This window comes from Manacus candei, unplaced genomic scaffold (genome assembly GCF_025592945.1).
Source record: "Manacus candei isolate 608988 ecotype Guabito, Panama unplaced genomic scaffold, ASM2559294v1 h1tg000037l, whole genome shotgun sequence".
Lineage (NCBI taxonomy): Eukaryota > Metazoa > Chordata > Aves > Passeriformes > Pipridae > Manacus > Manacus candei.
In genome coordinates, this window is record NW_026138085.1 from 9,988,441 (window position 1) to 10,000,000 (window position 11,560).

General features: G+C 63.1%; 2 protein-coding genes across 4 annotated transcripts in view; one reads left to right on the plus strand and one right to left on the minus strand.

Moving 5' to 3' along the window:
- The first annotated feature begins 312 nt into the window (after positions 1-312).
- Positions 313-5,841, plus strand: HK3 (hexokinase 3). Of its 3 annotated transcripts, XM_051793644.1 has the most exons (20): positions 313-446; positions 561-704; positions 812-866; positions 940-1,102; positions 1,399-1,547; positions 1,706-1,825; positions 1,937-2,032; positions 2,118-2,217; positions 2,301-2,484; positions 2,657-2,812; positions 2,932-3,165; positions 3,354-3,658; positions 3,736-3,875; positions 4,020-4,139; positions 4,233-4,328; positions 4,450-4,549; positions 4,672-4,855; positions 4,929-5,084; positions 5,258-5,491; positions 5,621-5,819. In XM_051793644.1, exons 1-20 carry the CDS (start codon positions 313-315, stop codon positions 5,760-5,762), a joined length of 3,012 nt encoding a protein of 1,003 aa, XP_051649604.1. In that variant the 3' UTR covers positions 5,763-5,819. The 3 variants fall into 3 exon arrangements, with proteins under 3 accessions (XP_051649604.1, XP_051649602.1, XP_051649603.1); XM_051793642.1 differs by lacking the exons at positions 313-446; positions 5,621-5,819 and having other exon boundaries at positions 574-704; positions 5,298-5,450; XM_051793643.1 differs by lacking the exons at positions 313-446; positions 561-704; positions 812-866; ... (12 more) ...; positions 4,450-4,549; positions 4,672-4,855 and having other exon boundaries at positions 4,970-5,084; positions 5,298-5,491; positions 5,621-5,841.
- A 21-nt stretch (positions 5,842-5,862) lies between these two features.
- The window catches only part of UNC5A (unc-5 netrin receptor A), a 13,012-nt gene continuing 7,314 nt past the window's right edge, over positions 5,863-11,560 (minus strand). The window contains exons 2-16 of the mRNA XM_051793641.1: positions 10,671-10,892; positions 10,387-10,530; positions 10,209-10,312; positions 9,942-10,122; positions 9,661-9,828; positions 9,308-9,472; positions 9,036-9,224; positions 8,192-8,491; positions 8,013-8,100; positions 7,765-7,933; positions 7,448-7,681; positions 7,201-7,350; positions 6,945-7,109; positions 6,682-6,860; positions 5,863-6,479 (exon numbers count right to left, since the gene is read on the minus strand). Coding sequence (XP_051649601.1) covers positions 6,314-6,479; positions 6,682-6,860; positions 6,945-7,109; positions 7,201-7,350; positions 7,448-7,681; positions 7,765-7,933; positions 8,013-8,100; positions 8,192-8,491; positions 9,036-9,224; positions 9,308-9,472; positions 9,661-9,828; positions 9,942-10,122; positions 10,209-10,312; positions 10,387-10,530; positions 10,671-10,892 — 2,624 coding nt within the window. The 3' untranslated portion in view covers positions 5,863-6,313. The remainder of the gene's footprint in view (positions 6,480-6,681; positions 6,861-6,944; positions 7,110-7,200; positions 7,351-7,447; positions 7,682-7,764; positions 7,934-8,012; positions 8,101-8,191; positions 8,492-9,035; positions 9,225-9,307; positions 9,473-9,660; positions 9,829-9,941; positions 10,123-10,208; positions 10,313-10,386; positions 10,531-10,670; positions 10,893-11,560) is intronic.

Genomic DNA, 11,560 nt, shown 5'->3' on the forward strand with positions numbered 1-11,560 from the left:
CCGGCCGGGCGCGAGGAGCGGCCCCTCCCTCGGGGGGGCCCGAGCGCCGCCGCCCATTGGCCGCGGCGGGCCCGGCCTGCGGCGGGCCGGCCAATGGCGGGGCGGGGTGGGGCTGTTGCCAAGGGGACGGCAGCGGCAACGGTCCCCCCGCGCCCCCACCGGCCCCGCCGCCAACGGTCCCGCACCGGCCCCACACCGGCCCCGGCCCCCACGGGCTTAACACCGGCCTCGGCCCCGCCCCGGCCCCCACGGGCTTAACACCGGCCCCCACGGGCTTAACATCGGCCCCACACCAGCCCCGGCTCCGCCGCCATGGGCAGCCGCAGCACCCGTCCCCAGTCTGGCCGGTACGGCGGGCCGGACAACGCACAGCGGAGCCCCGGCTCCGCCGGCCGCCCCCGGCGAAGCTCGGGCTCGGAAGCGGCGGGCAGCTCGTACTCTGACCGGTGAGCGGCTCCTGCCCTGCGGAGGCCGCGGTGGGACCGGGGATGGAGCCGCGCAGGCTCCCCCAGCCCCCCGGGCCGTTGCAGGGGAGGGACAGCAGCTCCCGCCTCTTGCAGGTCTCGGAGACCCCCTCGTCAAGCTGTCCCGTCGGGTTCGCCCATGGCCGTGGTGGGGCACAGCTGCCACCTACACCATCGCAGAGACAGTGGGCGGACGCTGCAAAGGAACGATTCCCGATGGAGCATGGAAACAGAGGATAGGTGGGAGGCAGGCCCCCAACACCATCAAGTGCCAGGGGAAAGGCAGGCATGAGTCCTGTCCTGCGGGCCAGCGCTCAGCAGGTGACATGCCACCTCCCTCCATGCAGGTTCACAATGAGCCATCTGATGAACCAAGAACGGGATTCTTCCCCCAGCACACCGGTAAGGTCTGTCCCTGCCCCAGGCATCCCCTGCCCTTCGTCCCTGTGCCTCTGGCCTAATGCACCATCACCAGGTACAACGAGCCCTGCGGGCGCTCACCATCCCGCTGGAGAGGCTGCACATTATGAAGGGCCACATGATGCAGGCCATGCGCAGGGGGCTGGGCCGCCACACACATTCACGGGCCACCTTGAAGATGCTGCCCACCTACATCTGCGCCACTCCTGACGGCACTGGTAAGACAGCCTGGTCTGAGGATGGGTTGCTCTGCTACCTGCAGCCCCACCTCATTGGACTTGGCTCTGAGGGTGCTGGGGAGGGGTACACAGCTCTCCAGTCAGTTATGGAGTCCATAAGCTGCCCCTCTGCCAGTCTCCAGTGCAGGGGGAGTGGCCAGGAGCTAGTTCCCTTGGCCCCTGTGAGGGTTTCAGGCTCTCAGGAGCCTCCTCTATGGAATAGGCTGAGGAGCAGATTTTAAGGGATCTGCCACAGGAAAGGTCTCTGGCCTGACACAGCCTCTGTTCCCCCATAGAGAAGGGTGACTTTCTGGTGGTGGAGCTGTGCCAGAGCCAGGTCCGGACCCTGCTGGTGACCCTCTTTGGAGATGGAAACCCGAGCCCACAAATGATGTACAAGACCTTTGACATGCCAGAGGACATCATGCAGGGCGAGGGGGAAGCGGTATGAGGAGGCCATGGCACAGGGTGGCTGGTGCTGGGCTGCCCAGCACCATGGAGGCTTGGCAGGGCTCTGGACTGGTGCTGGAGCTCTGGACTGCCTCCTACATCCTGGGTACTGGATAAGGGAAGCAGCCCTTACCCCTAGTCATGCCTTTGCAGCTCTTCGATTTCATTGCACAATGCCTGTCCCAGTTCCTGGCTGACGCCAACACACCCCTGGAACACCTCCCCCTGGGCTTCGTCTTCCCCTTCAGCTGTCGGCAGACACAGCTGAACAAGGTGAGGGGCCCTGTCCCAGGCTATGACCACATCCTCCCCAGCACAGCAGCAGTGGGGAGAGAAGCCAGTCCAGTGCTGGAGGCCAATGGCTCTGCCACATGTTCTCCACAGGCAGAACTCATCTCCTGGTCCAAGGGCTTCAGCTGCAAGGACGTGGTGGGGAGGGATGTTGTGCAGTTGCTACAGTCAGCCATCAACAAGCAGGAGGTGGGGGACCGTGGGGTGGGGGGGACCTGGTCAGGGGCTGCCCCTGTGGAGGGGCTGATGATGCTCTCACTTTGCTCCCGGTCAGCTCTCCCATGTGGAAGTTGTTGCCCTGATGAATGACACGGTGGGCACCATGATGACCTGCAGCACAGAGGGAAGACCTTGTGAGGTTGCCTTGGTTGCAGGTGAGCAGCGGGCACCCCATGTGCCAGGGTGGAGGGTGCTGGGGGGGGGCTGAGCTGGTGCTCACCCCCATTGCTCCCTGCAGACAAGGGCAGCAACTGCTGCTTCATGGCCGAGGCATATCTGGTAGAAACAGCAGAGGAGACCAGCGGGCGAATGTGTATCAACACTGAGTGGGGCCGCTTCGGGGATGATGGTATTCTGAGTGACATCCTGACCCCCTATGATGAGTGCGTGGATGAAGAATCCTTCAGCCCTGGGGAGAAGAGGTGCTCCCACCCCTCAGCAATGACAGGGTCCTTGGGGTTCCCCATCCATCCCTGAGCATGTCAGACCCTACCTACAGGAGCACAACAGGAGCCCTGCAATGCTCCTGGGTGCTCTCAAAGGGCCAAGGGGTGCTAGGGAGGCACAACTGACTCCCATGTGGGCTGCATGCAGATTTGAGAAGATGGTGGGCAGCCTGTATCTGGGGGAGATCACCCGGCACGTGCTGATTGCCCTGGCCGCTGAAAAAGCACTCTTCACTGGGAGCAGTGTTGCTGTCCTGAAGGAGAAGGGTGTGCTCACGACCCATCAGGTTCTGGAGATCATCAGGTGAGTGTCTGGGGACCAGGAGCTACCGTGGGTGGGAGAATGGGGTGGTGATGGATGGGTGCCCCTATTTGCGAGCTGTTGGACCCGCAAGTGTTGCAAGGCTGTGCTCTGCCTTGCAGCACTGAGGAAGGCATGGTTGTGACGAAGACGACTCTGGAAGCTCTGGGGCTGCAGCCAAATGAGCAAGATTGCAGCCGGGTGCAGCAGATCTGCCGGGCGGTGGTGAGCCGCGCTGCCACGCTCTACGCCACTGGCCTGGCTGCCGTCCTCAGCTACATGTGCGAGACCCGGGACATGGATCAGCTGCTTGTCAATGTGGGGGTGGATGGAGAATTGTACCAAGGCCACACCAGGTGAGGAAGGTCATGACCCCAGTGCAGGTATAGTGGCCAGGAGCTGGTTCCCTTGGCCCCTGTGAGAGTCTCAGGCTCTCAGGAGCCTCACCCACAAGTGAGTGACTGTTCGTGGGACAGGGTGAGGAGCAGATTTTAGGCATCCCAGCAGGATGCCTCATGCCCTTGCTATCTTCTTCCTCTGGCAGGTTCGAGGAGATCCTGCAGAGTGTGACAAGGCTGCTGGCCCCTGAGTGTGTGCCCACTCTCTTACCCTCAACAGATGGGTCTGGGCGGGGGGCAGCCATGGTGACAGCAGTGGCTGTGCGCCTGGAGGCCCAGCGCCGGGAGGTGGACAAGGTGCTGGCCCCACTGCGGCTCAAGCATGATGACCTGGTGGAGGTCCAGGCACTGATGAGGCGGGAGATGGAGCTAGGGCTGGGTCAGGAGACCCATGCCAATGCCTCTGTCCGCATGCTGCCCACCTACGTTTGTCACACGCCTGATGGCACCGGTGAGGGACGGGGGCATTGGGAAGTGGGTGCCAATGAGGCCATGGCTCTGCTGACGCCCTGTGCTGGCTCTCTACAGAGCAAGGTGAATTCCTGGCACTGGACCTGGGAGGGACTAATTTTCGTGTGCTGGTGGTGCACGTGACAGAGGAGGGCATCCGCATGGCCAGTGAGATCTATGTCATCCCAACTGCCATCATGCAGGGCACCGGCGAGGCGGTGAGGCTGATGACCTATGGTTAGGGGATGGTGTGAGGGGGTCCACGTTGCCTCCCTCTGTCTGTAGGGCTGGGATGGGGCTGGGAGAGCCCCCTGCAGCATTATCTCAGCCCCCGCCATGCTGACTGTGGCCACAATCCACAGCTCTTTGACCACATCATCGACTGCATCGTGGACTTCCAGCTGAAGCAGGACCTGATGACACACACCCTACCTCTCGGCTTCACCTTTTCCTTCCCCTGCCAGCAAGTGGGCCTGGATAAGGTGAGGGGTTGCCTCCAGCCCCATGGGTACAGGAAGGACACTGGGATGTGGTGTGAGGCGGCTGCCTGGAGGCTGCTCCTGCCTCTCTTGCAGGCATTGCTGCTGACCTGGACCAAAGGCTTCAGTGCCTCAGGCTGTGTGGGGCAGGACGTGGTCCAGCTGCTGCGGGAGGCTGCTGAGCGCAAACATGTAGGGAACGTCCTGTGGTCCATCCCTGTCCCTGGGGTGCACCCGGCGCCCAGGTGGTGCCAGCCCCAGGAGCGAGCTGGCTGTCACTAGGCTGCATGTGTCCCCATCTCCTGTTTGGCAGCATACAGGGCTGAAGGTGGTGGCTCTGGTTAACGACACAGTGGGAACCATGATGTCCTGTGGCTATGAAGACCCAAAATGTGAAATCGGGCTCATTGTGGGTGAGAAGCACCTCTGTAACCAGGAGGTCCCCCATCCCCTCACCACCACCCCATCCTATGTGGCATGGCCATGTGCCTTTACCACAACTGTGGTGGGGGTGACACCAGCATGGGGCCCACAGGGACAGGGACAAATGCCTGCTACATGGAGGAGATGCGGAACGTGGGTACTGTGGAAGGGGACGAGGGCCGCATGTGCATCAACATGGAGTGGGGGGCCTTTGGGGACAATGGCTGCCTGGACCACATCTTCACCAGCTTCGACAAGGTGGTGGATGAGCAGACCATCAATCCCGGCAAGCAGAGGTGGGCAAGGGCCCTGGGGCAGAGGGGGCTGGGAGTGGGTGGCTGTGCCCAGCTGAGGCTGTGCCTGGGGCAGGTTTGAGAAGCTCATCAGCGGCATGTACCTGGGCGAGATTGTGCGCCACATCCTGTTGGCAATGTCAGACAAAGAGCTCCTGTTCCACGGCAATCCCAGCCCCAAGCTCTTCACCAAGGATATCTTCAAGACCAAGTTCCTCTCTACCATCGAGCTGTGAGTGCTGGGCTCTGCTGGGTTCCCTGAACCTGGGGTGGGGGGCTGGAACCCCAGGAGAAGAGGCCATGCTTGATGGGGCACAGGCAGGGTGACACCACTCCAGCCTATGGGATGGGGACAGTGGTGGGAACAGGGACTTTGGTGCTAACTGTGGCATTGGTCTGGGTCAGCGATGGGCTGGCCCTGCGGCAGATACGGCAAATCCTGCAGGACCTGGAGCTCAATGCCAGCTACGAGGACAGCGTGCTGATGCGGGAAGTGTGCCATACTGTGTCCGTGCGGGCAGCCCAGCTCTGCGCTGCCGGCTTGGCTGCTGTGGTGGAGAAGATGAGGGAGAACCGGGGCCTGGACCGACTGTCTGTCACTGTGGGGGTGGATGGCACCTTGTACAAGCTGCACCCACAGTGAGTGGGGCCAGGGATGGCAGGAACCCACCAGGGACCCTTACCCTATGGCAGGAGCATGGGGTGGGAGGCATGGGGTGAATGGGGTGGGGGACATCAGTCCTCACCCTCCCCTCCTGTCCCCTCCAGTTTTTCCCGCTGCGTCCAGAGGACTCTGCGGGACCTGGCGCCCAACTGCACCGTCAAATTCATGCCATCAGAGGACGGCTCGGGGAAAGGGGCCGCGCTTGTGGCAGCTGTGGCCTGTCGTACCACTGGCCCGGGGCAATAGCCATCACCATCACCATCACACCAATAAAGCGCTGTGCTCCACACCTCTGACTTCTGAGGGGGAACATGAGGGGCAGCGCATGGCCGGGCACAGCCCCACGTAGCAATATATATCGAATTTATTTACATTCACGTCCGGCAGACCCCCCGCCCGCGGCACCGCTATGTACATAAGGCCAAGTGTAAATACTTGAATGCACTTAATACAGAATTAAAAAAACGGTCTTTACACAACACGGCACGGGGCCTGGGGCCGCCCGGCCCCACACGCAGACAGCACGACGGCACCGCACGCACGACGCACACCCAGCACCCCCTCGACCCCCACCATGGGGCTGTGGGACCCCCGGGGACGGGCTGAGCCCCACCGCCACAGTGCTGGGGGGGCCTGGCTGCCGTGGGGCACAGGCATCCCACTCTCCCAAGGAGGCCAGGCAGTCCTCCCTGTGCGCTGTGGGGCAGCAGGGGTTTGGGGGCCAGCCAGGGCCCCCCCAGCCCCATGGTGGCAGTCCCCTGGGAGCAGAGTTTCCTGCCCCCCCTTCCCCGCCACACTCAGCACTCAGCCTCTGAGACGGCGAAGAGGGCCCCGTCCTGCTTGCCGACTTCAGCCACGGCAGCGGCCAGCTGTGAGAGGTTTCCATTGGGGAAGTGCCGCGCTTCCCACAGGTTGAGGATCATGGCTGTGGGGCTGGGCTTCGAGGCGAAGAAGCTGAGATGGCTGGAGGGGGACAGAGGGACCATGTCAGGGCACAGGGATGGCTCCACATTCTGCTACCAGCCCTGTGCTAGCCTCACCTTGGCCAGCACCCTGGTCCCAGGATCTCACAGCATTCCAGCAACCATCTATAGGTGCAGGATGAGGCCAGAACCCCTATTTACCATGCCACTCCATCCCCATCACTGTTCTCAGCCTGGGTCACCTGTCGAGGTTGAGCTTCTGTGCCAGTGTCCTCCAGTCGGCTCCCCGGGTGCCCGGCGGGTCCAGGCTGCTGATGATCTTTTGGCGGATGAGGAAGGGGATCTTGAAGGCACTGGGGCCCACCAGAGCTGGGGTGGCCACCTCGTTATCGGGGACCAGCCAGTCTGAAAACCTCGTGTCCTAGGGAAGAGCACCAGGGGGAAGGGGGAGGGATGTGAGGCCATCTCGTGGTCACCCCCAGGAGTCCCCCAGCCCTGCCCTCACCTTGGCAATGTTGAAGTTGACGGTGAAGCTCTGCCCGTCTCCCTCCACCTGCCAGACCCAGATCTTGCAGGCCAGTTCGCAGGTGCTGGTGCTCAGGCGCTCCAGGGTGAAGGTGCAGTGCAGAAAGGGCTGCAACCCACTCCAGATGTGATAGAAAGGGATCTCCTGCAGTGGGGTGATGGGAGGGAGTTGTCAGAGTGGCAGACATCCCTCCACACCCCCTTCCCCATCCCCACACACTGGCCAGACTCCCCACCTGGTAGCTGGCGAGGAGCTTGCTCTTCCAGAGGGAGCTGGGCATGTCATGGATGGAGAGGCGCAAGTTGTGGTAGCTGTCCTTGAAGTGCAGCACCCGGGGAGCTCCAATCAGCTGCCCCCCCAGCTGCTTCTCCAGCTGGATCACCTCCTGCCGGCACATGCAGTGGTCAGGCAGGAGATGCCATACCCTGGGAGCACAGCCCTTGCTCCAAGCTGAGATGGGCAGGGATGGGGACCCCCAGTACCTTGAGGACATCCTGGGTGTCGCTGAGGCAGTAGACACGGATGTTGTACTCGAGCGAGGGGCAGGCGGCCGGCGCAAACAGGACCAGCTTGAGGCGCTTGGAGGCCGCCATGCTGAGGGACTCCCCGACCAGGGCGAAGCGCCCCAGCTGCTCCGTGAACACATAGCAAGCCTGCGCTTCCAGCTGGCAGTAGTACAGCTCCGTGCACGGCTCAGCACCCAGCTGCAGCACGTCCTGCGGCACCCAGGCAGAAATGCACCTTGGCCACAGCCGTCCCCCCTCCATCCCTAAATCCCCTTGTCCCTGTGGATGCTCACCTCCCACGTGCCCTCGCATGACTGCTTCTTCAGCCGGATGCTCCAGTTCTCGGCGCTGGCCTCCACGCAGTGCCCCATGGCCAGGATGGCAGGCCGGGTCAGGAGGACCCCGGGAGGGCCACAGCTGACAATGGGGCTCAGCAGCGTCTGGCAGCCGGCCAGGGGCAGCCTGGGGCAGCAATGGGGGCAGCTGAGTCAGGACGGACCCCCTTCCAAGAGCCACGTGCCCCGGCAGCCCCTGCACCTACCTCACCTCCTCCTGCTTGTGCAGGGTCAGGTAGACCTCGTAGATCTTTCCCCGCGGGATGGCATCAGGTGGGATGAGCAGGCTGATCCCTAGGTGGGAATGGGGGTGCAGGCAGGGAGTGAGCCCCATGAGGACACTGCCTGCACTGGGCAATGCTCCAGACCCCCCGCCCCAGCGTACCTGTGTTGGGGATCATGAGCCGCCCCCCCAGGAAGTTGAAGGTGCCATAGGCCATGTTGTTGGTGCCACGGGGCAGAGAGCGGAAGTAGCTCTGGGTGGAGAGCCGGGCCACGAAATCGGCGCCCTCAGCAGCAGGTGAGCTGTGGTGCAGCGTGTGCCGCCCAGCACCCAGCGGGCTCAGCAGATGCCCATTGGGCAGCTGGAGCTTGGCAGGGCCATCCTGGCGTGAGCAGAGCGAGCCCTGGTAGGTCATGGTGGTGGTGCTGAGGTCGGGCTGGATGGTGAGCAGGCTGGGGTTGTCTGTGGCACAGAGCAAGCAACCATGGTGCCAGGGCATGGTGGGAACAGGGGGTCCCCGCCAGCAATGCAGTGGCACAGTCGGCCCCAGGGGGCATGGGGCACACAATTCCTTCCCCATGGTGAGGATCCTATAGGGCACAGCCACCCCTGGGGGTTGAAAGGGCATTGAGTCCCTGCTCCATGGTATTGACCCTTGGGGTACAGTCACCAGTGGGGTCCTCAGAGCACATAGCAGCAACTCAGGGTGCTGTGTGTAGGGAACAGGGATACTTTAGGACACAGAGCCCCTGCCCACAACCAGGGACCCTACGTGACGCAGAGCACTGACCCTGCAGTCAGGGACTCTTTAAGATTCAACATCCCTGACCCATAAGGCACAGAACCCCAGCTCAAGACCAGGTATCCCACAGGGCACAGAACCCCACCCAGGGATGCCCTGGGGCAAACAGCCCCTACCCAATCCACCTGGGGGTTATGGCCACCCCCACGTCCCAAGGGACACCATGTCCCAGTGCGGTGCATTGTCCCTTCAACCCTTGCTCACCGGCCTTGCTGGGCTTGATGCTGACGGGCTGGAAGCCGGCGGTGAGGATGGAGGAGTCAGCCACATCAGCGTCCAGGCCCCCCTTCTTGCGGCAGTACACCAGCACCCCCACCAGCAGCAGCAGCACCAGGCACACGGCCACGGCTACCAGTCCCACGTACAGCGCCACGTCCTCTGCACCAGGGGCAGCTGTGCAGGGCAGGTGTCAGCACCCACAGCCACCCCCAGCCCCCTTTCCCAGGGGACAATCCTGTCATCCCCGCCATGCTCACCATGGGTGCAGAGCTCAGAGGTGCAGTTCTGAGTGTCCAACTCGGGGCCATGGCAATCCCGGCCCCCGTTGCGTGGTGCTGGCTCTGAGCACTCCCGGCTGCGCCAGTGGGTGCATTCGGCCCCGCACTCCGACCACTTGCTCCACTCTGACCAGGCGCCATCCACTGTGGGTACAACTCGAGGTTACCAACCCGCTACCACCCCTCTCCCCTGCCCCAGGGCTGGCAGAGACGGACACACAGGGGAGTTGGAGGACAAGACAGCCGGTGAGGACAGGGACCTCAATGAGCGCAGTGGGGAGTGCAGCATCCGCACGGTGGGGCGGTGGTGGTGCCCTGGGCAGGACGGGTACCTGGGCAGAGGGTGGTGCAGGCGGTTTTCTGCACATTTTGGCCCTCACAGAAAGCCCCTCCGTTGAGGGGTGTGGGGTTGGTGCACGTCCGGCTCCGCTTCTGCCAGCCCCGTCCACAGCTGGTGCTGCAGCCTGACCACTGCGTCCACGTCGACCAGCCGCCATTCACTGGGTGGAGAGGGACCCGTCAGTGCCCTGCCATGAAGTGGACGTGGGGAGGGACAGGACGGGGAGGATGACACTGGGGCAGCATGGCAGGGACCAGCAAAGTGGGGCTGTACCATAAACAATGATGGCGGCAGAGGAGCTGCGGCGACGGGCCACGATGTTTTTAGCCACACAGGTGTAGTTGGCAGTGTCGGCCAGGCGGGCCTGACGCAGCACCAGACTGTGCTCTGGCGTCACATAGACATTGGCGTCCAGCGCCGGATCCACCAGCTCCTCGTTGCGCAGCCATTCCACCTGCAGAGCACAAGGACATCACCATGTGCCTGTGTGGGAGCACGCACGGCATCCTCATCCTGCCCTGCCCGGCTGCAGGGACTCACCTCGGCAGGGGGGATGCCCTCAGGAGGGCGGCATGGCAGCACGATGCCCTGCTCGATGGAGACCTCCCTGGCTGTCGGCTCCTGCTCGAAGTTCTTGCGTAGATCTGGGGAGGCACAGGGGTGAGGGTGGGGCCAGGCCAGTGCCCACTGCCCATCTGGGCACCCACAAGACACTCACAGGCGATGCGCACGAAGGCTTTCTGGCTCTTGGTGGTGCCAGAGGAGCTCCAGGCCACGCACTGGCACCAGTACTCCTCCAGCCCAAAGATCTTCTCCACTTGCTGGCGAGTGACCTCGATGCGCACCTCCATCACTGGCAGCCCTGGGACCAGTTGGCAGCGTGTCAGCAGAGGTGTGCCAGGAGCAGTCCCCACGGCCCCAGCCCCATGCAAGCCCTACCAAGAGTGGCACACGTGGCTCCCTGTGACTGGGGCCGGCACCGTCCCTCCCGCTAGTGCTCACCGGTGCTGCGGTCAGTGCTGTGCTGTGTGACGTGGTCACTTTGGTGCACCCACTCGCCGTTGCACTTGAAGTAGATCTGTGTGGCAGGGGTTGCACGGCAGGCCAGGCTCACTGCCTTGTTCTTCACAATGTAAACGTCCTCTGGCTCCAGCTGGAAGTGCGGCAGCAGGTCCGGGGATGCGCCGGATGCCGGGTTGGCCACAGTTGCGCTTTGCTGAGCACCTGCGGGGAAATGGGGCTCGGCCACCTCCAGCATGCCCTGGCTGGGCCATCATCCACCCCAGCAGGCCCCATGCCAGTGGTCCTGTGCATCACCACCGTCCCCCCGCTTGCGAAGTGGGAGCCCCCTCCCATCCCTGCCATCCATCAGGGAGAGCAGCCGCACAGTGGCTGCGCCCGCTGAACCCGCGCCGATCCCTCATGTCCACACTTAGTGCTAATGAAAAGGAAATGTAGTGTGACCAACAAGGGCCATTGCTCACGCCTCTGGGGTGCCTGCCACCCCCTCCCCAGCATGCTGTAAGGCATCAGCCAGAGGCTGCATCCTGCCCTGCAGCACCAGAGTGTCACAGGGATGCTGGGCAAGTGGTGGGCACACAGCAGGGCAGCACAGCAGTCCATCCTGTCCTGTGCCACTGACACCCTCACTGGCATGGCATGTGGGGGCTGGCTGTCCCCAGGGTGGCAAGGGTGGCTCAGGGCTGCATGCTTGTCCCACCATGGGGACAGCAGTGCTGGGGACATACGGCACAGCCTTAGGACGCCTGCATCCCCCATCCTAGACATGGCCAGGTGTCCCCCCTCCCCCCACCCCACCGGTGTCTGCCGCAGAAAGAGTTAATAAACCAGGGCCCTAAATAAGCATTTGATTAACAAACGATAAAATAGCG

Excerpts from the sequence above, each read along its gene's own strand:
- HK3 (XM_051793644.1), top strand. The coding sequence starts at position 313 with ATGGGCAGCCGCAGCACCCGTCCCCAGTCTGGCCGGTACGGCGGGCCG. Across the intron at positions 2,033-2,117 it reads CAGCCATCAACAAGCAGGAG|CTCTCCCATGTGGAAGTTGT; the intron begins GTGGGGGACCGT and ends GCTCCCGGTCAG. Across the intron at positions 5,492-5,620 it reads TTGTACAAGCTGCACCCACA|TTTTTCCCGCTGCGTCCAGA; the intron begins GTGAGTGGGGCC and ends TGTCCCCTCCAG.